General features: G+C 39.1%; 1 protein-coding gene across 4 annotated transcripts in view; it reads left to right on the top strand.

Annotated features, from left to right (window-relative positions):
* The window catches only part of LOC135419770 (collagen alpha-1(XV) chain-like), a 126,292-nt gene that overhangs the window by 40,137 nt on the left and 60,844 nt on the right, over positions 1–25,311 (top strand). For 3 of the 4 annotated variants that reach the window (XM_064666575.1, XM_064666604.1, XM_064666593.1), the window contains 10 exons: positions 13–560; positions 4,789–4,863; positions 5,287–5,379; positions 9,648–9,774; positions 11,030–11,148; positions 15,421–15,549; positions 16,424–16,486; positions 21,710–21,787; positions 22,804–22,866; positions 24,944–25,069. In XM_064666575.1, coding sequence (XP_064522645.1) covers positions 13–560; positions 4,789–4,863; positions 5,287–5,379; positions 9,648–9,774; positions 11,030–11,148; positions 15,421–15,549; positions 16,424–16,486; positions 21,710–21,787; positions 22,804–22,866; positions 24,944–25,069 — 1,421 coding nt within the window. The remainder of the gene's footprint in view (positions 1–12; positions 561–4,788; positions 4,864–5,286; positions 5,380–9,647; positions 9,775–11,029; positions 11,149–15,420; positions 15,550–16,423; positions 16,487–21,709; positions 21,788–22,803; positions 22,867–24,943; positions 25,070–25,311) is intronic. The other variant, XM_064666583.1, reaches the window with a different exon arrangement.

Raw genomic sequence — 25,311 nt, 5'->3', positions numbered from 1 at the left:
TGCACTTTGTAGAACGAGGCTCAAAAGGACACCTTGACCTCACAGAGTTAATAGGAGTTCCTCTGCCTCCTTCTGTCTACTTTGTCACCGGCTATGGAGGGTTCCCAGCTTACAGCTTTGGACCGGATTCCAACATCGGTAGATTGACAAGTGCTATAATACCATCGCCTTTCTACAGAGATTTCGCTATTATAGTTACAGTGAAACCAAACAGTGATCGTGGAGGAGTGCTGTTTGCAATAACAGATGCCTTCCAGAAAACAATTTACCTGGGATTGAGAATTTCACCAGTGGATGACAGCACCCAGAGAATAATTATGTACTACACAGAGCCTGGATCCCATATCTCCAGAGAGGCTGCTTCCTTTAAAGTGCCAGTGATGACTAACAGGTGGAATAGGTTTACAGTGACTGTTCAGGAAAATGATGTTGCTTTGTTCATGGACTGTGAAGAATATCAGAGGCTTCAGTTTCAAAGGTCAGCTCGAACCTTGGTATTTGAATCTGGCTCTGGGATATTTGTTGGTAATGCAGGAGCCACAGGATTGGAAAAGTTCACAGTAAGTGCTGTCTGATAAATTCACATGTATCAGTGTTTAATGCATGTACTCTCTACCCAAGAAAGTCTGCTTACAATGGTTATATCCCAAATGAGGTTACAAATCGTATAGTTTCTATTTTCCATACCTGGCTAGACTTTGGGCAGTGCAGATATATAAACTCTGGTTTAAAATGCAAATGTTCTGAGAACCTCAGAAATTTATTAATAGTCCAGGTATAAAGCTCCACGTTCAGTTTAAATATTAGAAACTCCAGATTAAATATGTCATAAATTTTTATGGCCTTTCAACAAAGGGCAGATTTCAGAGTATCCATGTTTTTAACTTCTGAGAATAATACCGTACTATAAAGTCAATATTTTAAACTCTTATAAGTTAGGCTTTCATATTCAACATCAGAAATAGAATGATGTCATCAAAGATAAAGATATTTGGAAGATAAAACTGTATTTCTACAGTTTATGTATTATTTGAAGCTTATCAGGTGCTTCAGAAAAATAGAATGGACCAAAATCACTACTACAAGCCTCTCAAGCCTTCTTAGCTTGAGTGCAAGCATCCTTTCTGCTGCATCCTGTGGGATTCTCAGCCACTGAGCTTGCAAATGGAAGTGTGAAAGCAGTCATTATGGGTGAGATTGACTCATTGTAAAACGGAAAGGGAAATGTCACAATTTTTCCATCTTGTTTTTGTACTTCCCTTGTACTTCAAAACTTGCAGAGTATTTTGTAAGATTAATGTCTTTTCCCCTAAATTAGTAAAGCAGCAGTGCAAAACTGAGTGGATCCTTTTCTTTAGAGAGTAGAGATGTTCTTACCAGAGTTCAGGGGTACTGAAAGGTTGTGAGTTCCATCTGGTAAGCAGCAAGGATAATGTACTTTTATCATTTATCTGACTAGTCTAAACACCTAGAATTACAGGATTATATTGATTAGCAGCAAATAAGTGGTGGAAAGTGAAATGTATGAAGATTGCCTGCTGGTGCTACCTTTCTTAGGCAGACAGGATGACTGGAGTATTGTGGATGCCTGATTAGTAAGTAGGATTGAGAATCATCCAGGAAAATAAGACTGCTCTGGTACCCCACCTGGAAAACACATGTGATGATCAGTTGCTGAGATTATCACCAATAAATCTGTAAATATGGTGACAGGAACACATGGTGGATTACACCATGATGCATTTCCACAAAAATGGGTTGTTCTGTATGTTATATTGAGTACATAAATTTCAGCCAATATTCTGATTGTTTCATTGCTACTAATTGTGACCTGTACTCTAGGTCCTGTGCCTTTATTTCTTCATCATATTGCTTCATCATACCCAAAAACTAAATGGCTGATCCCTCCTCAAACTCTGTTTGTATGCCAAGAACTGTTTACATCAATTGCCCAAAACAGAAACAAATCACAGCAGATTGTGCAAATGAATAGATGTCAGTTGCTGTTTGCTCTGACTAATGGGAATTCATGTGTCTCAGACTCTGGTTGTCAGACACAAAAGGAACATAATTATCGTCAGATTTATTGAAACCAAAGGAAAATCTAGCCCTGATGCTTGTAAAGAAAATAGAAACCATACAACAACCAAATATATCTGAATCAGTAATGATGCCAGATGCTGCAAACCAGCTTTAACAGGGAAGGCAGCAGCAGGCACAAGACCCAGAGAGGGAATACAATATCTCGTATCTATCATCCCTACCATGGTAGACTGAACCATAGCTTTCCTAGTTGGAGTAATTGGCTAGCAGCAACACTTGGGAAACATTAGAGCTCTCCATTCTGCTTCCTGGACCATACAGGGCCACAGATTAGAGCAAGAGGAAAAAAAAATGTTTTCAAAATGTGATTCACCTGTACTGTGGAAAAAAAGCATCACTGCTTAAGTGTCTGGTTGTGCCTTCTTTCATGTATCATTTTTCAGTGAACTATTAGTCAGTCTGACACTGTTAAATATCTGAGTTGTCCATTAAGTTTTGAGAGAAATAGGATGGTTGAGACTACTGAGCTGTTGCCTCAGAATGCCCAGCAAACTCAAGATGCACCAACTACATGAATTTCATGGTCTTTAAAGGTACAGAAATTAGAGGATTGTCAAAGATAGAATCACAGACTTTATTCCTTTCTAAAATATCCTAGGTCATGTATGTTAGGTAAGATAGTTCTTGATTTGAATATCCGTCTTTCTGCCCTATGTGTGCAACATGTCTAACTGTGAGATCCCAGAATAGGGAAATGTCCCTCTGTAGTGGTTTGAACCAGGTTTTTCCCCCTGAAGCTAAGAAAGTGGTAACCCCCAGGGGGTGGTGACACTTGAGATTTGAACCAATCTGCGCTCCTGCGAAATATAAACATACCACAAGCAAACGGAAGAGAAGGTGAGTTGTAGTTTGGTTGAAGAAGTGGTAGCCATGTTCTGAGGCCATGAGGAGCAGAGGGCAGAAGCCCCTGGGGGGCTTTGGCCCCCCAGCCCCCAGCGGGGGGCTGCGGAGACCTGGAACAGCATAAAGCTGGGCTAGGTGCCTGCAGCTGAGAGCTAAGAAAGTTTTCTCCACTGTGAGTAAGCAGAGATAGAGCAGCCGCAGACGCAGCGTCCAGAGGCTATGGCTAAGGGCCAGGACAGATAAGAACTGAACCAAACAGCAAACGGCATGTAGCAAGAGAGAGAACTCCTGGAAGGAAAGCCGAGAAAAAAGAGCTAGCAGCAGCCGAAAGAGAGAACTGAGTTCTACAGAGTTTTGGGGGTAAGAACTGAACCAGACCCCCCAAAACTCCTTTGAGACCTCCGAGAAAGGAGGGAGATGGACTCCTATTAAGGAGAGGAGTCTTGGACATGCAGCACTAGAGAGAGAGAGGAGCTGAGAAGCTCAAAAGCGTCCTGAAGCTGGACCGGGACAGAGAAGGAATGCGAGGGGGGTTGACCTTGGCCCCCCTGCTGCTGCTGACAAACCTGGCAGCCTGAGACAGAGCACAGGAGCTCTGGTAGAACTCTTGAGGCAAAGGCTTTCAATTGAATGCTGCCCAAGATGTTCTGACTCAGGGGTGAACCCCCCTGAGGAAGGGACTTTCACGAAGATGCCCTTGCACTTTGTGATATGCCTGTGGTGAAGCAAGTTTTGTCCCTGCTGGCAGTCCACAGGCGAAGGGGCTTGGAGACCCCCTTGTGTGTATTGAAGACCCTCACTTGGAGACGACGGGGGCCGAGGGGGCTTGGATACCCCCCTCGTGAGTGCTGGCAGAGATCCAGTTATCAGCTGCTGCATGTGAAGAGGACAGATGACTGCTGCCCTAGAGAAACTGCTCAGAGACTGGAAGGGATCTGTCCTTCTTCCCTCCTGGACTTTTATTTGGAGGAGAGAAGAGATCTGATCCATTGTAAATACTTATGTCATGGTAGAGATAGTTGAGATCGTGTGTATAATGTACTATAATATTTATTTGTACAGTCATTGTAATATATTCCCTTTTCCGCATTCTGAGTCTCGTGTTTTGTCTGGAAAAAATCATCCCACATTAGGTTGAGATGTGGGATGGGGCTTAGACTAGGGAATTAGATTTTTGGAGTTCTCAAACCATGACACCCTCACGTGTTTCTTAAAGTACTTTGATTCTTTCTAATCCAAGAAACAATAGTTAAGTGTTTAAAATTAAATTGTTACTGCTCCTTCAGCATGTCTGAGAAGTACAGTTTGTAACTTTGAAAAAAGAAACCTTTGTTATTAGGAAATCCTTCTCCTTTATTTCCTCTCTGGAAAGTTTTAAGCTGATTTCTCTCTGAACCACTTCATCACTTATTGGTATTCCCTTCCCATCCTTTGTCTCCATTGTTAGGGGTTTTCACATGCCAATTTTGGTGCTGCAATGCACTTCATAACTAGAAAAAGGAGACAGTGCTTTACAGACTCTAGGACATAAACCAGGACTAGATCCTTCAAGGGGAGCACTAACAATGTGGTGTGGCAATTGTAGCGTCACTGGGATGTGACAGCCATTGTATTCTGTCACCTTCAATTTTTTCAACATTTTGCAAAAGGAAAATGTATAAATGTATTTACATCTTTAAATTGGCATAATTATCATAAAATTTTGTGCTTCAGACAATTTTAAACCAAATCAGAACACAGTTTGGGGTATTTTGGTGGTTTGTTTAATTCCCACCGCCCAACCCTTTCACACATGCTACTTAAAATATTTCTTCCTTGAACTGTTTTTAATGTTCCATGCAGGGCTCAATTCAACATCTAACAATCAAATCTGACTCAAGGGCTACTGAAGATCATTGTGAAGATGATGATCCTTATGTAAGTATTCTTATAAACGCTTGCTCAGTGCCTCAGAGATTTCAAAGTAATTTTCCGTTTAATATTTTTAATAAGCCTAAATGTAGTATTTCTTCTTAGAAACATTTTATCATACTTAAAACTATCTCTGTGTGCGAATCATTTTTTTTTTGGCCTATACAACCCTCAGAAGTGACTTTTCAAAAAGCATCATTTTATTTTGTCTAAAACAGCTTCCAGAAAATGAACTAAGGCTTTTATTTTTCTGAAGGGTAATGAAATTCTGCAAGTACTGAAATAACTTAACATCATAATGACACTGAGGCTTCACCAACTGAAAAAGAAAAAGGTTTTTTTTTCTTCATTGAAGCTACCAATTCCTTGGAGATCATGGTTTTTTCCCTGACTTTTATGAACTTGCTCTCATGATTGGGTTTTTCACAGACTTCAGGGGACAGCAGTGGCAATGGCAGCATTCAAGAACATGAAGTTTCTGAGGCACAAGGCGTCCTTTCACCTTCCCATCTTCCCATGAGGGTAAATTTGTTTGATTTAATTGTAGTTTTTTTACTGTCATAGAACCAGAATTTCTTGTATTTTCATTTGTGTCCATTGCCTCTTTTCCCTTTGCTGGCTACCACTAAGAAGGATATGGCTCTGTCTTCTTTACTCCCTTGTATCAGGATTTTGTACACATTGATAAGATTGGTCTGTGCCTTCTTTCTTGAGGCAGTCCTTCCTCTCTTATCTTCCTCTAATATATCAAAAGGCAGGCAGCTGGCCCCTAGCCAGTATTGCTGCATAGGGTAATTCCTCACTGTATGCAGGACTTTGCTGAACTACTACAGCCAGGTAGGGTTCTTCTGGCAGCAAAATCACCCAGTGCTTGATGGCTCCTCTGTATTTTGCATCACATCCCAAAATTTAATACAGAAATCTTACTGTGCTTTGACTTTTTCTCATTTGGATGCAACTGCAGCGAATTCAAGAAAGATATCTGGATAGCTACTCTATTTAGAAAAACTTAATTCTTTTAGCTATTATTTTAAGTTTCTGTTTAATAACCTTCTTGCACTATTCAAAATTACACATAGCAATAGTAGAGTTTTTGGCTTTTATTCCTTCTTCTGAAAGATGTGGTTTAATCCCAGCTGGCCACTAAACACTGCACAGCCACTCACTCACTGACCCACCAACCAGAAAACTCGTGGTTGAGATAAAGATGCTTTAATAGGTAAAGCAAAAGCCAGACACATGAGCAAAGCAAAACAAGGAATTAATTCATTGCTTCCCATGGGCAGGCAAGTGTTCAGCCATCCCCAAGGCAACAGAAGTCCGTTGCACGGTGACTTGGGAAGACAAATGCCATCACCTTGAACATCCTCCCCTTCCTCCTTCTTCCCCCAGCTTTATATACTGCAATGACACCAGATGGCCTGTGTTATCCCTGTGGTCAGTTGGGGTCAGCTGTCCTGGCTGTGTCCCCTCCCAGTTCCTTGTGCACCTCCAGCCTCCTCACTAGCGGGGTGGGGTGAGAGGTAGAAAAAGCCTTGGCTTTGTGTAAGCGCTGCTCAGCAATAACAAAAACATCCCTGTGTTGTCAACATTTTCAGCACAAATCCAAACACAGTGCCATACCAGCTACTGTGAAGAAAATTAACTCTACCCCAGCAAAAAACAGCACACAAGAATGTTGTTTCTCAGCATAATCTCAGCATATTACTTGCTGTTGCAGAGTACAAAAAGTAGAAAATTTCTATTTTAATGAGCAAGTATTATTCTTAGATTGCTAAAAAATTGTGACAGATCTATGATTTACATGAATAGGGACCTGAAAGTGTAATAGCAATTGCTTATCACTATATACCACCCCCAAGGAGTAAAAATGTGACATTTTCCTTTAATTTTCCAAGAATGTGAGATCAGTCTTGGATACCAAAATGTTATTTCAAGATCTGACAATGTTGAAGTAGTACAGCAATGTCATGCCTTCTTCAGAAGACCTAGAAGTTGCCTACAGTTGAATTCCATAATTAAGCTAGAATTAATGCCCAGAAGGAAAAAATGTTACAGAAAAAGTATTACAGAATATAATTTATTATTTGCTAATGATGAAGTTGTGGTTGTCATAAATGAAGAGACAAAACATACTTTTTCCTGATTCACCTCTTGAAGACACAGTTGCTCATCAAAGATTATATCATTGCAAACATTTTTGCATTCAGCTATAATACTTCACTTGCTTTATTTTAATTTCTCCACAAATTATTATCTGTTATGATGTTATTTTAATTTGCTGTTGAAATGTTTTTAAGACTGTCTGGTAAACTGAATGATGCTTTAAGTACACAAATAATTTTCTCTGAAGTGTTACACTGCAATGTTAATAAAGAAAATACATATATGGCAGATTATCGCCCTTTGACAGCAAGAAAGAAATAAGCTTCACATAGCTCTTTTTGGTTCTTCAGACACTTTTTGGTGGCAGACTGTCAATGTCTTGGACTGTGTAAAAATAATCTTCACTGTGTCTGTGTGCAGTCCCAGTTAGTACTACAGTAACTCTTTGTGTGAGCCAGTCTCCGAATGGATAACGATACATAGATTTGTGAGCCTGAAAGGCCAGTAAATGATTATTCTCTTCAAAATGCAAGAACTTCATGTGAAAGTATTTCCTTGGATTGCACACATAGTTTTTTCCAAAATGCCTGGAGAATTTCAAAGGCTATACCAGCATGTAATTATGTAGTCTCCTTCAGCAAAATGCTGTTGTTTAATGCTATTGTCAAATTAGAAATGCTTAAAAGCAGTCGTGGGATTTGTATGCCTTCCAGAGTGACTGCCCATGGAGTTTTAATGGGTTTATTCTTTAGAAATATTAAGCAAGAGACAGAGAAACAAGTGACAGTTTAACAATCAGTACAGCCACTGACAGACATTTCTGAGAAGGTTTATATTTATTTTCTACTCTGAAAAACAACTGAAAAATAACAAATCAGTACTTCAAAGCAAATTGCTATGCTGAGATGGAATGAACAAGCCAAAGGTCATAATTGAAATTATATCTCTGAATAAAGACACTTAGCAGTGTTTATGGTGTATATTCTAACTTGTATTTTTCTAGTAAACACTTCCATACTGTGCAGTAGGAATGGATGGCATTATTTGAATTAGTTCAGAATATTCCCACTGAGGAAAACCCTCAGTTTCTGGATTAGGGTGTATGTATGTATGGATGCCAAGAACTGTCAACAAAGAAACCTAAACCGTAAGAAGATGGTCTAGGTTCCACAGAAAGTCTTGTCTGTATTACCAGAGGACAGAAAATATAGTTTTTCTTTATAACTATTTCTCAAAATAAAGCTTTCCAATCTTTGTCCTACCGTTCTTTTATTTATCTTAACAGTCAGTAATAAACAGAAGGAATGCTTTATAGACTATGCAATGGACACATTCTGAATTGTGTGAATTATTTTCTACTGTTTATGTGAAGTTTTGGTTACTCTGCATCAGCAGAGGGAAGTCACTGGACATTGCATTTAAAGAGAAAAGTTGGTCTTCCTTTCCGAAGTCACAAAGATCCAGTCTTACTAAAGATTTAAAATACAAAACCCTGTAATACGTGACTAGCTTAACAACATACTTTTACTATGATTCAGATAAACAAGGTGCATAAAAAAGTTTATTCGTCTCTAAAGATTAATTGAAATTGAATGAGATGAAATTGAAACAGAATGTCAAGAACAAGATGTATAATAATAAGAGAAATAAAAGCAAAGGAAACATGAATCTGTTTCTTTCTCAAGTGGAGTAAATAAATGAAATAAAAGTACTTTCATTAGCTATAGTGGGGATCATATCTGGCCCGCTGTGGAAAAAATTTCATTTCCCCTTCAAATGAAGCCCTAAAGCCTATTTTCAATATGTTTCTCAATAACAAGAAGTATCCTGAAGATTTTCCTCAATTTTAAAGGATGGTGCTACCTCTCTTCCTTTCGCTGACAACTCAGGAACAATTTCAGCAAGCCCTTATTATGGCATTTTGCACATATAAACCTGGTTCAAGACCAGGATGCGTGGTCCAGTAATTCTACTCCAGGTTACCCTGGCAACATCACTTTTAGGTTTTATTTCAGTTGCACATGCAGGTTTGCATGAAGTAATCTCCTCACTCCACTGAGATAGCCCTTCTCCAGGTCTCTCATTCCATCAGGGAGTAGGCTCTTTACATTCCTGCATGCAGCTGATGCAAGGCTATCGAAGTGGCCACCCATTGCCTACCCATAGACAGCCTGGGGAGGCAGGGGGAACCAGCCAGGCTCTTAGGCCTGCAGTGAGAAGTGTACATTTCTTGTGATTTTCTTCCTCTCTAGGAGTTTGTCAAGTGTACATCACTTGCTTTGGAGGAATGGAGTTCAAAGGTATTTTGCTAGTTTTTCCCAAGATGCTTGACCAAATTGGTGTGACATCTGCTGAAAAGCAGAAACTAGATTAGAACTGTATAGAGAAAAATGAGATAGAAGGTGAAATAAATTAAAAACTTGTAAATAAAAGAGGGTGCATATATTGGCCATTAATAAATTTTGGTTTTCATGATAGCAATGACAGTTAATATTTCTAGAGGAAGCATAAGTGTAATGACATACTGGCAAGATAATAATTGGGAAAGATCTAGATTTCTGTTTTGCTTCATAGATGTGGCAATTCTGATTACTGTACTTTGAGGAAGGTAATCTAGGGTTTCTTGCTTTAAAATATGTGATAAGCCTTTACTCTAAACAACTCTTTGGGATTTTTTTTTTTAGCCTGAGGATACGTTGGCTGAGCCGGTGGAAGCCCCCCCAACTATATTGTCTTATTTGGAAGAAAATGATTTCTCCGGAAATCAGAGATCAGAAGAAACCTCTGAAGCAGCTAAATTAAAAGAACAAGGCACTGCCTCGGGTTTGGGGATTTTATTTGGGGAGTGGGGTCTCTAGTTCTCTGAGTCTGTCATTTCCCTGTGTATGAAAAACCACTGTCATATTTTGGGTGCTGCCAGGAAAGGAAAATCCTATGGTTTTGTACATACTGTGTGCTAGAAAAGAACTGGCACATCAAACATTTGGTCTTTGAAACTGCTGTCTGTTAGACTGCAATTCGTTAATAGCAGCAAAGGTAGTAACTGCGAAGTGGTAGCAACTATAGCCAGCGTTAAATACATCTCTCACTTTTCCCTCCATATAAGGACATATCTCAGTCTCACTGTTAAAAATGCAGAGAAGAGATTTACCCTTCTATAGTGTGAAAATTTCAGTCACAGAACTATGGTTTATATTTTGAAATTATGAAAAAAATGGAAATTGGATAAAACTAAGAAACTGACCTGAGGAGCTGCTGCTGGGACACTCTACAACACTCTAGTAAAGTGCAAGCATTAAACAAAGGGAATGAAAGGAGAAAAATCCTCTTCATTCTGCTCAGGTCAGTAAGAAGTATGGCACCCCTTGAGACTACCTTTGCAAACAGTCCTACTGGCTCTGAAGCCATGTGGCACCTTTCAAAGGGATTAAGATGGGTATTTATTTGGTGACCTGTTAAAGTAAAGCACAACCTTTCATATAAAACTTAATAATGCCATTGAATAAATAGCTATATCCTACTTCTGTTCCCTGAATAGAATGTCAATCTGCCTAGTGCACCAGTAGGGTGTTTTGGATGTAAGTGTAGGCAGCAAAGCTATGAGAGTAAGACATAATGCATTGAGGAATCCAGTCCTCTGCTAGCAAGACAACTTCAGTGCACTCCTAGAAAGCAAAAAGAAAATCTGGTTGTCTTAGTAAGGTCAAAGATAATGTTCTTATTTAAATGTCGTACATACTGCAGATAGTACCTGTTGTACTTACCTCTTATTTTTTATGTTATATAGCTGACAAATAGGCAACCATCAGACTAGGACTTGAGGCAAAAATTATGATGCAATACAGCCCTTGTCCTTAAAACAGACATTTGTTTTATAATTTTACTATCACTTTTATTTTCTTTCCTTTTAAAATTTTCAGTTATAAAATGATTAATATTAATCTTTGGTATGTATTTTGGTCATAATCTAAATAATTACTTTGTACAACTTGCAGCATGTCTCTTATAAATACCTCTGGGCAGGTTTTATTTTGCTCTCTCAATAGTAAGTGATTATTTTATTTAGATTCATCTGTCATGGAAACTGGACAAGGAAACAGCGAGTCTACTACTGTCACGCAGAAAATCTTAAGAGAAGAAGATGGCTCTGCTGCTGGTGTTTTGCCAGAAGTAAGCGGAGAGGAGGTCTGTATAATGGATTTATCGTATACCTTATCTTTTTGTCCTAAGAACAGGAAAATCTGTGAATTACAGGTCTTTCTCTGAGTTGCTACCTCTAGCTATTCCATCTTAGCAGCATGGCAAAATAAAAGCTACTTTTTAAATTCTTGAATATCTTCTCAAGATGTCAGACTGAAAAGCACTTACACTACATAGAAGTTTGCATCTATAACCATTGAAATGGGCTTGAGAATTTTGACTACCAAAATGAGTTTTTTTTTTGGGGTTTGCTTCTTTTTTTATTTTACATCTAAGAAAGTGAGAAACAAAGAAAATAACCAGCTAAATCCTCATCATAAAAGTCCACAATTTTTATACCCAAAAAACAAACATCTTGGTCTTAGTCACAGTAACCACCTTGCAGGTGAAAGTCCTACTTCCTTCTCTGAAACAGGACATATAAACAGATATTAAATTGCACCAAGTGCTTCTGTATGAAGTACTAAGTGCAAAGAAGTCCTTCATTATCACACTCCTTCATTATCAGATGATCCAGACAGAAGACTGACGCTAAACCACACTAAACTTTGGGGGAATTCATGCCTAAAATGTGTCTCAGTGTCTTTCCTTAGTTGACAAGAGATTAATCTGAAAATTAATAGTTTATGCAAATTATCTCTTTATAAGCCCAATCTTACTTGAATTAGCATCAAAGAGGCTGATCGTCTATTGAATGTCTTGACAAGGGAATGACTGGGTGGATTGCACTGGAGAATTGTCTGCAGCTCCTAGTTATTTCTTTAAGAAGGCGGTGTATGCTGCCTCTTGACAGCTGCATACTTTATCCTGAGAAGAAAATTCCATTAAACAAGTAAGAAGCAGCTTTTCTAGCACTCACAATAAAAAGATGCTTTGACTAATAAATTATTAGGACTGAGCAAACTTTACAGCCATAGATGGCCTTATATCAAAGTTGAGGCAAGTCAGTGAAGTTTCTTGGAGTCCTTATATTACTCATGTCTGTGTCAGAGTAGTTCCATGAACAAATGCGGTTTACAGCCATGCTGAGCTTCTCTCTAGACTGCCAGCACATTTTTTAGAAGTACTCTAGGAGAGGTGATACTGGACATCTTTTGCCTGTCAGAGATGCCTTCCAATAAACCTGGTCAGGCCATCCTGTTGTAAGCATCCAAGCTTACATTCCTTTCAAGATCCCTCCTGATGGAAAAAGCAATTCTATAAAGTGTGTGTGTGACCATCAAGTGAGTTGTACACTACTGAGCAGAAGAAACTCTTACAAAGATGGGCTGTAATTTAACTGGCAAATCAATTTTGCCAGGACTAGGAATAACTGTAAATTACATTCAAAGCATTGAGGGTAGTCAAATTTTCAGAATAACTCTTTGTCGAATCCCTTATAAAATTAGATTCTCTATTTGAGTAGACTCCTGTAGGCTTCTAGACAGGAAAATTAAGAGAAAATGCAAGTCTGTAGCCTGTCTCTGGTTTGATGTTCACACAGAGTTAAGGAAAACAGCAGCCCCTTTTAACTCCTACATGGAGAGTACACCAGCCTACATGACTGCGGGTACTACAAACCCCAAGGGCAGTGTCTATCCCATAGGTAGCAAAGTCATCCTCTCTGGTGAGATACCGGACTTTGAAAGATAACATGCCTATTGCATTTGAAAGGTAATGTGTAACCTGAATTTTGTGGGATTCTGCAAATTAGAATTACATATGTCACTCATTTGGTTGGAATCCCATGAGCTGGAGGACTCGAGCTCCAGCTACTCGAATACTTGCATTACTTGTCAGCATGTTTCAAAATAATCAGCTGGCAGTACGTTTTTCATTAATTAACATTCCTAATCCAACAGCCACCACAGATTTTTCTAAGCAGAAAATATATAATGACCTTTCTTTCCTCTTGCCTTTGTGACTCCTATGCCGGAAATTCATTCTTTGTATTGATTGAAAGTGTAGTCAGTTATGACAGTTTCTCTTTGCCAGAAAATGTACAGCATCACGAATGGCAGAAATTTAGAATAAAAGATCCAAAAGAATAAAGTGTTTAGTTAAGTGTTTAAGGTTGCTCCTTACAGGGTCTTCTGTATTTACTGTGTTAAGTTATAACAAGTGGTGAAACATTAGGTCATGGGTGATCCATTGGAGATGACAAACAAGAGGTTTTAATATTTGTTGGAGAACTTCCAAATATAATTCCTCTAACATTTTCATGCCTGCATTCACATTTTTTAAAACAGCAATTTTAATGTTAGATGAACTATTATTTGTGCAATCTTTCTTTTTTTTTTTCCCCCAGTTTTGAGCCATTTTTCTTAAATAAAAATCCAGTCTTGGTTTAAGAAGTGTAACACATAAAGCTTAAATCTATTGTGACAAGTAGTTTTGCTACTTATTCATCTTTACAAGTTTTTTTCTTGACCTTATTTCAATTTCCATATGCATTTCACTGCATAGATAACCAGGATGATTATATAATATGCTAATGAGCAATCTTTTAGAAAATATTAATAAAAAAGTTGTTACTGCCATTCATCTCTCAATTTTTACTTGTGCCTGATGATACTCCTTCCTCCAATGCTCCAATCTCTCTAGATCCCTCTTCAAGGCCTCTTGGCCTTTGAGGGAGTCAGCAGCACCTCCCAGTTTGGTATCATCTGCAAACCTAGTAATGGTGCATTCAACTCCTGCAGCCAGGTCACTGATAAACGTATTGAACAGAATTGACCCTAGAGTCGATCCTGAGGAATGCCATTAGTGACAGGTCACCAGCCATATGTAGCCCCATTCACTGCAACCCTTGAGCTCTGCCCTTCAGCCAGTTCTTTACCCAGTGCACCATAAACCCACTCATCTCACACTTGGACAACTTGTCCCAAAGGATGCTCTGAAGGACAGTATCAGAAGCCTTACTAAAATCCAGAAAAATCACATCCATCTCTGTCCCTTCATCCATTATGTGAGTGACCTCATCACAGAAAGGTATCAAATTAGTTAAACAGGACTTTGCCTTTGGGAACCCGTGTTGAGTGTGCTTGATGATTGCAGTATTCTTTAAATGCCTTTTGATAGTACTCAGTATAATCTTCTTCTTAATTTTTCCAGGAACTGAGGTTAGACTAACAGATCTGTAGTTCCTTGCATCTTCCCTTGCATCCTTTTTGTAGACTGGAATAATGCTGGCTATCTTCCAGTCAATATGGACCTCCCCATATTCCCAAGACCTTTAGCAGATGATTGAGAGGGGTCCTATCATGACATCCACTAGCTCCTTCAGTACTGTTAACAATCTCTATCAACAATCCTGTTATCTTATTCAGGTTATGATCTTACCCGCAGCTTAACTAAATAGATTCTCTTCTAACACTTTTTCAGATGGGAAAAAATGAGACGAGATTAAAAAAAAAAAATTGCTGGGCTGGACTTTGGGACCTTTCCTTGTGACAAAACCCAGAAAGGTCTTTAAAAAATCAGCTAACAGTTCTTCTGTTAAAAGCTGTCAGCCTGGTAATTTTAAAATGCTTGGAATGCTACTATATTACATCTCTCCTAGTTTCATTAGCTGCTAATGGAACTCAAAATATTTCATCAGTGCTATAAAATATGAGTAAATCCTAGTGTTTATTTCAAAATACAGTAATGACTTAAATGTTCCATCCTGTACACTGGACTTTAATTTAAATATGAATTAGTGTCTGAGCTTCATTCCTGAAAGGTTTTATTTTATTCCTGGAATATTGTAAATTATTCCTTTTATTATTCTTACTTTCTCTTGATTAAATACTAATGCTTAGCAATATTTTGGTCTTGTTTGCTGTCCATTTTTACTCTTTGCTCTCAGTTTTCCTGTTTCATCTTCTGTCACATTTTTACCAAACTGGACATATAACCCTCTTTTGTCAGTTTTGTAGATCTTGAGCATTCCTAAACACGTCTATTTTAACTCTCACAATTTTCTCCCAGACAGACTTAGTCTGGGAAAATAGCCTTTTTCAAACCTATTTTATTGATTTGGACTGTGCGGATTTATGCAGGTATAAAATCAGATCATGGTAACCAGCTCAGTGAGCAACTTATTTGTATGTGCATAAATGAGCTCTAATATGGATTATCTTTGCTGAATGGAATATACTGTTTGTATGGTGCCTATAAAGTTTGTGACTGCATTGAACAAGGCAAGGATTCTAAGAGGGAAGGGGAGAAAGAAAGAGGGAAAAATAGGAAAAGTAATGCAACACGTTTTTCATATATCATATTTTATTTATTCAGGGCCAGAAAGGTCAGGAAGTAGAGGACGGGTCCACGGGATCTCTAGGAGGGTCAGGAGCAGAAGATTTGCAAAAAATAGGTCAAGGACCTCCTGGACCTCCAAGGAAACTTGGACAACTTGATCAGCCTGTGAGTATTTTCTATCTGTTGAAAGAATGTATTTAAGAAAGGGCAATAGCCAGCCATCACACGTGCGTGAAGGGCTGTAACTGCACAGCCTTACACACTGGCATCAGTTGTACTTCTACAAGATGGATTTTAGCCAGATGTATGTCCTCAGGAAGCATCCTAATTGGTAGAAACTGAATAGATTCACGTGGGTCAAGACAAAAAATGTTTTAGCAGATGGTGGCAACAGGCTAAGGTTAATGGTATGATTTGGTGCACTCAGAGCAGCAGTTTGCAGTAGTGTGTTACAAATACATCTTTCTATTCTCTGTTGACTATCACTTTTGTATGAAATTAGATTTCTTTCCAATGTCCAGTTCCTCATAGTTTGAAAGTTGTCAGGGAAGAGGCAGAATTTTAGCCCAGAATTTACCTGCTGTAGGCATATTCAGCAACTTTGCAATATTTCAAGATTTTCTTACTTCTCAGATAAGTAAATGTGTGAGACAGAAAATTTGAAGAGGACTTCTCAGACAGCTGTCACTATTTATTTTAACAGAACATTACAGTTTTCAAAATATTTGTCATCAGTACTGTGGTGGTCCAGTTAGCACTCTGTGAAATCCAAATGCAACCTGCCAAGTGTTTCCATCTGTATCCCCCAAACCCACAAAGTGGCTCCTCTGCCACTTTGTTGTGGGAAGTGCAGTAGTGGTGAGAGGCAGATTTTGTGCGCTGCCAGCTGCATAGAGGTTCAAGTCCCAAATCTCCTTCTACTGCACAAACCAAAAGTTAGAAACTAGCACCCTTATATCCAGCCTCTGCTGAAAGTGTACAGCCTGTTTAACCTGCACAAAAGAGAATGTCTAATTAAAAAAAAGTTATTTTCTTTTAGGGTAAAAATAGACTTCAGGAATTGCCGGGACTGAAAGGAAAAGCAGGCCTAAAAGGTGAAAAGGTATGTGTCCTGTTAATAAACAACAATCAGGTACCATTTATGCTTAGAGATATGTTAATTTGTACATATTTGTATTGGTACGGTCCGGGAGATAGATGTGGAATCATGGGAAGAATTTAAACATTCCACTGTTCATCCAGGAATGCATGGAGGTCACCATAACAGAATCATAAATATTTTTCAAGGATATGAATAAATTTCAGCTATAGAAAAAGTTGCGTTTTCACAGGAGAGCTAAGGAAGATATATCGAACACTTAATAAAGAAAAGTCAATTGTTATATATGACCACTTTGGGCAACTTACTCCACTGGCTAAGTAATTTAACTGAGATAGTGTAATCAAATTACCCTTAGGAAATGAACATAATTGAAATAAGAGCTAAACCATCTGAAGTAACAACTTGTATCTCTTCTGAGATAAAGTGAGATATAATAGATTAATCTGTTATTAAAGTACATGTCGTACACACAATTGGTATACAGACAGTTACTCCAAGTGCCAAATTAATAATCCCTTTCATCTGTTTACCAGAACAATACAGTCACTTTCCAACAGAGATGAATTATCTACAGCACTTACCAGCCAGCTCAGTGCTTCTAAGATAAATTGCACAATCAGCACTGAGAATAGTAATACACAGTTTCTAGGTTTTACTAATAATAACTATTCCATATGGTAATTAATCACACGTATATCTTGGTATTCTCAAAGGCACATTATAGTTCAAATAGAAATATCCTGCAATAAATGAGTTAACAGGGTCTTGAATGATGACCAATGTATGTTAGAAATTAAGATCACAGTAGTTGCCCATTTTGGGCAATGCTGTATCCAGAGACAACATCTCAGCCTCGGCCGTATTGGTCATCATAACTGGTCTACTCTGGCCTCCAATCGGGAGGTCTGGAGACACACCATCTATGACACTGCTGATGCCTTTGAGAACGCACGCAGGATCACTCTTGAGGAGAAAAGACAACGCAGAAAGAACCGTGTCTTGCAGAATATTCCACCTAAGGAGTTTTTCTGCTGTGCCTTTTGCAATCGGATATGTCTGTCATGTATTGACCTCATTAGCCACCAGCATGCTTGCAACAAATGTGGGTAGAGCCTTCCTAAATCTTCATTCGCGAAACCTAGCCATGATGATGATGAGTATCTAGAGAACAGCATTGCTCTGTAGGTTTGACAGTCAGACTGGTTTTGCCCCAGAAAGTACATGGACTCAAGAGCCTGTCAGCCCTTGCATGAGTGGGCTGCATGGCAGAGTGAAGCAATGGCTATTCTGCTTTTGGAGAGCCACCACTGGAACAGTGCATATGCATTATTACGCCTCCCCCTAGGCTCGGTAACCTGTGGTACAGCAGCTTCTGAGAGGAAAGGTATCATCTTGCATAGTCCCATTGGTGGCAGGAATTCATGCTTTCATTTGAGCTGGCACTGTTCCCAGACACGTTGTGTCTGGAATATTGGTCAATGCTTCACAACATATCTACACACTTGTCAGCCTTTCCGTGACTTTTGATGAAGCCCTTGAGCAGGAGTAGAATCTCTGGATGTAGTCCAGAACTACAGGTGCCTGTAGTCCATTATTCTCTATTACTATTCACCCCATTTGGCTAATTCTCTACATTACTCTTTCCTGATACACTCCCATTGCAGATAGTGTCTTCCCTCTCTATGGACACTTGCAAGGAGCCTATTTTCACTCTTCTGTGCTGTGGAACTACTATAATCCCTCTAGCAAAGGGTCAATTTCCCCTATAGTGTTTGCCAGTCACACTGTGGAAAAATAATGGCCTAAATGTCATTCAATAATTAGCTTCTTATGTTTTGGGCAAATCTGCTTTGATCCTTCTTGTGACCAGAGTAATTTCCAGGGTGCTCAGTACTGACATAAATAATTAATGTTAGGAAACTGTAAAATTAGTCAAACAGCTTTTAGTGGAAAAAAAAGCAAATGGGAAAGATGTCAAGATAATGGTTGTTTACATTTCTTCTATTTATAAGCTAAGTGAAAATTTGTAAATGCAGCTTTATTTTGCAGCTGCTACAACTGCAGCTGCTGTTAGGTGATCATTCTGATCATTCTGATCTTCAGCAACAAGTGCTACAGCTACGCTGCCAAATGGAACAGGGCAAGGAACTGACTGATTTGCTGATATTTGGGACTTGTGAGCGTGGTCCCTGACAATGTTTTGGCCCATGTCAAATAGACCTCTCTCGGAAAATGCCTCGAGGGTAACTTTAGCTGTTAACTGTTCCCACTACGCTGCAAGATGAGACTGCGCATAGGCTGACTCTGTGCTCCCCCAGTGCCATCCAGTAGGCTTTTTACTTTGAAATACTCATGCTGATGGATTGCAATACAGTTGTCATGTTATTTCATGAAAAGCGCACAAAAACCCCGTACTCAAAATACTAGCTTTGAACATACACAGCTAAAAGGAGGCCCAGGGTCAGTTAAGTACTGTGAGCCCAGCCAGTCTGTTCTACCTGACCTCAGGGACAAAGAATGGTCCCCAGCCTTAGTTTATTGATTAGAATAGCCATCGGAAGGAGAATATTTCAGCAATAGGAGAAGCAGCTTAGCTCTGGAGAGCTAAAGTTATATTGGGAAGAAAAAAACTCCAGTAATCTCTTCCTGATTTCTTTTATGACTATTTTAGTAAGGACATCTTAAGCGTAGATTTTCATTTTAAAATTTGGACTAATATTTTCAAGGGACACTTCGAAGAGACATTGTGAAAATAAGTTAGCAAATGGGCACTAAAAATCCTAACAATAGCTTCAAAAGCACTAAGGAAAACTGACAGCTTCATATGTAGAGCTTTTTCTTGGCAATACTTTCATCATCATCATCATCATGGCTGGGCTTCACGAACGAAGATTTGGGAAGGGCTCTACCCACGTTTGTTACAAGCCCACTGGTGGCTAAAGAGACCAATACAAGATAGACATCCGATTGCAAAAGGCACAGCAGAAAGACTCCTTAGGTGGTATATTCTGCAAGGCATGATTCTTTCTGCATTGCCTTTTCTCCTGAAGAGTGATCCTGTGTGCTTTCTCAAAAGCATCAGCAGCGTTATAGATGGTGTGTCTCCAGACCTCCCGATTGGAGGCCAGAATAGACCAGTTATATTGATCAATATGGCTAAGGTTGAGATGTTGTTTCAGGGAGTCCTTGTATCTTCTCTTCGGGGTTCCTCTCATGCAGCAGCCGGTGGCAAGTTCACCATAGAGCAAGATCTTAGGGAGGCAGTGGTCCTTCATCCTGGAGACGTGCCCTGCCCAGCTCAGCTGTGTTCTCATCAACATGGCCTCAATACTTGTGACTGCTGCTTGTTCTAGAAGAGATGTATTGGTCACATAATCTGACCAGTGGATGTTTAGGACTGTACAGAGACAGCATTGATGGAAGTGTTTTAGGAGACGCAGGTGATGGCGGTAGATGACCCATGATTCAGATCCATATAAGAGAGTAGACAGCACAATGGCTCTGTAAACACTGATCTTGGTACTTTTCTTCAAGTGTTTATTTCGCCAAACTCTTTTATGAAGCTTTCCAAAAGCACTATATGCCTTTGCTAACCTGTTGTCTATCTCTCCGTCAATCTTACCATCCGAGGAGATGAGGCTACCTAGGTAATTAAACTGCTGGACTGATTTGAGCTCTGAGGCAATGCTTTAAACAAACCCAATTCCTGCAGTAGAAAGCAGGACAAAGAAGAAGACACTGATCTGATCCTCTTTTACACATGTGAATAATTTTTAAGTTATTAGTTGTTCAGAAAATCATTTCATTATCCCAATCAGTGTGATTTCCTAGGACTGACTGTGTTCACAGGGTGAGCAAAGCTTAAAGAATTATCTGTGCACACACAAAAATTCAAACCAGTTATGCTCTTCAAAGAGAATCCGCATTTTTTTTCCAGCATAATAATATTGAAATTTGAGGAACTGCCTGCTTGTTTCTGGTTCTTCTCACTGAAAATGGAAAGCTGGAAATGAATGGGGTGCTACATATCAGTGGAGAGTGGGCAGCTGGTTGTCACTTTTCCACTATGGTCCATGTTCTGCACAGAGATACATCCATGAGATGCTCCTTATAGAGGGAATGGCTGCGGTTAGGCTTCCAAAACAATGGCTGTGATCCAAATGTGAGAGCTGGGGATTTTTTGTCTTCCACACACAAAGTGGAAGAAATTGCATGAAAATAAACACCAAAAACTGACAGAAGCTAATGTAATAATCACTGGAAAAGCAAAGTATATGTTAAAATTAATGAAGAGCATCTGTAAAATAACACACTGGCAGACAGTAAAAATAGCCCCAAATGAATTAAACACATTCTCTGTGGACATGACTGAAGTATCACTATAGGAACCATTTGACAAAGCCACAGGGAACAAAGAACTGAATGAATACATTTATCTAATTAATTGTCTAATTAATAAAGAGCAAGTGACCAAGAGGCAGGTAAAAGTCAGTGTTTCCTGCTATGTAACTGAATATGTGAATCTAAAAAACACAGTTAAAATGCTCATAATCTCAGATAGTAAACTGGCAGGTTAGAGGGGAAAGCATAGATCAGTAGAGGCAGAACCTCAACTCTTGACTCCAGTGAAAAATACTGGACTTGGGCAGAAAAATTATTAAAATTCACAAACATCTTAAGCTGAAGCAGTTCAAACTAACCTCAGCAAAATGTCAGAGGTGATGTAAGAAAGCTAAAGTAGAAGAGATGGTACTAATTATAAAAGAAAATGACACATATCTGAACAGTGTCTTTCATTGTGTTGACACTAGATAAAGATCAATATATAGGAAAAAAATCATGATGCAGTGGTATTGGAAAAAGCATTACAGATCTGTGGTGTGACCACACATGTATTTATTTGTATCCTAAAAATGCAAGTTCCACAGTAAAACTTTATTCTGGCAAGATATATACACTGTCTAATGCTGTCAATGCTGCTTGTACATTTGCAAATTCATTGCAGAAGCTAAAAAAAGGAAGAGATCTTTCTTTCTTTGCCAATGCAAAGATCACGTTTCTTGAGAGCTTATCTTAGAAATGAACAAAGTTCAACCCTGCTCATAGCATCTAAGCAGTCGCTTTTGTTGTTTCTTGTGACTGGAAATCCACACAGATTGTAGCTAATGCTTATAGTATTTATATGGTTAAATCCTTGCTGGTTTATCTTAATTCCCGTTTCAGGGTGATCCTGGTGAAGGATTGCCAGGACCCCCCGGACTACCAGGACCAGCAGGACCATCTGCTCCTTCCAGAGGATTAGTAAGTATTTGAGGATCTCTGTCAATGAGCTCAGCTTGCCACAGAGGAATCCAGAACTAAATAGGTTTTCACTGGGAAAGTAGCCTGACTGCCATAGATAATGTTTTCTAAAACAGTCATGCAGAAGTGCAAATAAGCACCTGATTAAGGTGTGTGCATACTGTAAAACCCAGCATTCTCTGACTTCAAGAGACTAGCAAGGCAGCAACAGATCCCTAGGACAAGGTGCTCCAATCCAACAGCTTTACCTAGTCAAAGGCCACTTCTATAAATGTAACAGTGAACACCAGGTCCTGGTGTTCACCTTAACTTTTTTGTTCTCTGTGATACCAAGTTTCAAGGCCTTTAATTCTGGAGTGGAGGAAGTCTCAGTGCATCCTTAACTCCCAGACTTTTGAAACATTAGCTTTTGTACTACAATAACAGATTCAGGTAGTAGTTCTCTCTGTGCTTTGGTTTTTAGTTTGCAAAACATACACAGCTATGAAACTCATCAAGAACTAAACACTAAAGTGTTTTTTAACAAAATACTTTAGAAAAAGCTTCAGTATATTAATTTTTCCTTATAAAATGCCTCTTTTGATTCCAGTTGTGAGAATCTTAGAATCTGGCTTTTTAACCAATAGGCACGTTCTAGGAAACAGTGGTTATTTGTTAGGTATGTGTTTTGGGATATTTTTAATCTTGACAGGTATCTTTCTGAAGTTAAAATTTGTCTGAGATATTGCTTCATCTTCAGTTCACTTAGTCATATAGCATGTGTGTCCTGCGGGATGGTTGTCACTGTGCTCATAGAGCATCTGCAGGTAAATATAGTGCTCAGTGTCTGCAAAATAAGATGGTATGAAACACCAGAAATGTGACTGAAATGTGTTTGTTGTATTATAATTTATTTCACCAGTGGCAGACTGCTGCAAGGATATCGACTATAGCTGTATTTCCAGTAATTGTCAAGTGATATTTTCATTTGTCACCTTTAGAAGCAATATTTTAAAAGGGAATTCTCCTAATTTCAGAATAGACTGGAACCCGAAGAATCAGGTTCTGGAGATAATGACAGAGACACTGAGATTTTAATTGTAAGTATATGTTGGTATTTCTCATTAACATAGTAAAGAGCTTTATTTTACTCCTCCAGATCATATAAGGGCAATTTCAAAATGTAAATTTTGAACATGCTTAATTTACAGCATCCAGAAAGGATTTGTAGGGTTTCATTTCAAGATCTGAAAAGGCCTTAATGTATGTGAGTGGGGAAGAAGTATGAGAAAGAAGGAGGAGGACAACAAAGAAATAACAGCAAGAGGACTTTTAAAAATGAGAAAATGCTTTTAATCTGATTCTGAGAAGACAGTAAAGAGGAGAGAGGTGGCAACCATAGATCCATAGAATCGTAGAAAGACTTGGACTGGATTGGGATATTAAATGTCATCTTGTTCCAACCCCTCTGCTATGGGCAGGGATACCTTCCACTAGACCAGGTTGCTAAAAACCCCATCCAACCTGGTCTTGAACACTGCCAGGGATCGGACATTCACAGCTTCTCTGGGCAACCTGTTCCAGTGCCTCACCTCCCTCACAGTAAAAAATTTCTTCCTAATATCTATTCTAAACCTACTCTCTGTCAGTTTGAAGCCATCTCTGCCTTGTCCTATCAGTCCATGCCCTTGTAAATAGTCCCTCTCCTGCTCTCTTGTTAGCCCCCTTTAGTCACTGGAAGGTAATACTATTCTTTGCTTTTTTGAATTTGGAGTACCTGTTCTAAACAAATGAGTGTGTCTGTATGAAATGCTTTACAGTGCAGCTTCCTGACAAACTGAACATCAGTAATACCTCAGCTTTCTGAGTTCATTGTGTTTCCAATGAACTCCAGAATGCTATAGCATACTGAGGCCTTTCCTTTGCAACAGAGCTAGTGATATTTTTCATTCTCTCAGACTGGTTTCTGCCTCAAGCCTTCTGTTTCTTTTCTTTCCTTTCTTGTTTTGCTCAATACCTTATTCTCAAGGCTCTTCAGAACACAATTGCCAAAAGCTGAAAGTTAGTTATCATGCCTGATTTAGGAGGTTCTTTAGATGCCCTATGTAGGTAATGAGACAGGTGAGTGCTTGGAAAGCTCTGTTAACTGTACTGAAAGTCCAAGATGACCCTCTTCCTAACAGAATCCCTTAGATGACCTTAAGTCAGAATTAAAGATTTTTTGACTTTCAGTGACATGGCCCAAAATTTCCAACTTTACGTGTTTGCCTGCTAGTGCAAGCAGCAACAAGGATAGAATTGCATGAGAGAGAATATTTGCAAACGCACTACTTCTCCTAAAGTAACATTTCATTCATTTGATTCAATTTAATTACATCTGCTCATGTCTATGGAGGATAGATCTTCAGAGTAGAGGCCATTTTTACAGCACTAAGCCCTTGACCATGAGTAGAGATTCTTAGTGCTCCAAAAACAGCATGGAGAAAACCTTTGAAATGGTAGTTGAGAAAAAACTAACCACTTCCCTCTGATACAAATTTTTTTGGTTTTCAATTTCCTGCTTGCCAATGCATGCCATGAAGTGGTACAATTCAGAGAACAAGGGTGAGGGAGGTGCGGGAACAAGTTAAGTCAGCAGCACCTGCATTCAGTTAATTAGGATCAAAAAGGAGCGTTTTGACCTTGACTGGTGTTTTTGATAAAGAGAGTTCTGTGTTCTCAAAGAGAACACCGCTTTATGGCCTTCATGCTCTGCGTGTTTTTCCCGTGGCTGAATACAGTCAAATATGATGTGGAGGGAGGGTCAAAACACCAGTTTAGGATGATCCTAGGAATTCCAATTAACTAAAAGACAAACACTAGGTACTGTTTATAAGAGAACATGAATAAAAGGGGAATGCTGTAAAAGATCGGTGGACAAATCCCAAAATCAAATTCTGTGTGGTGTGCAGCCTCATTTCTTTCGGCACCCATATTTGCCATAGGAGATCAGTGTGACCCTACGAAAGGAGTGTGTATGTGAAACTGAAATTGGTTCTTAATGAAGAAAAAGTGGGGTGGAAACCCAAACTGAGAGTTTTATGTACCTGAACATCATATGTGAGCTTTTTCCTGTTCCGTGTATATACAAATGAACCTGGTTAGGGTAGTTTCTAACAGTGCTGCTGATTTATCCAGGGTCTTCCTGGGCCACCAGGCCCTCCAGGACTGCCTGGTCTTCCAGGAAAGCCAGCACCTGATTCAGGTGTAGGACCTCCTGGGTCACCAGGGGAAGATGGAGCTTCTGGGGAACCAGGCCCTGAAGTGAGTACCCATACATGATGTTGTTTCTGTCCTGCAACACTAAGTTCTAAGGCTGACAGTCTATGTAATTCTTTAAAAAATTGCAGAATATTTTTAATTTAAGATGTTGGATTTTATTCAAATTTTGCACAAAAAGAAAAGTCTTGTTATCCAAAGCACATTACTTCTCAGCAGCATGTACATTTGGCACATGGATACTGGTAATCTGGACCAGAATAAGTAAAAAGTAAGAATGCTTTTAC

Source organism: Pseudopipra pipra, chromosome 1 (assembly GCF_036250125.1).
Source record: "Pseudopipra pipra isolate bDixPip1 chromosome 1, bDixPip1.hap1, whole genome shotgun sequence".
In the NCBI taxonomy this organism is placed as follows: Eukaryota; Metazoa; Chordata; class Aves; order Passeriformes; family Pipridae; genus Pseudopipra; species Pseudopipra pipra.
Note: the sequence above shows the minus strand (reverse complement) of the source record. Positions and strands in the feature narration are given on the sequence as shown.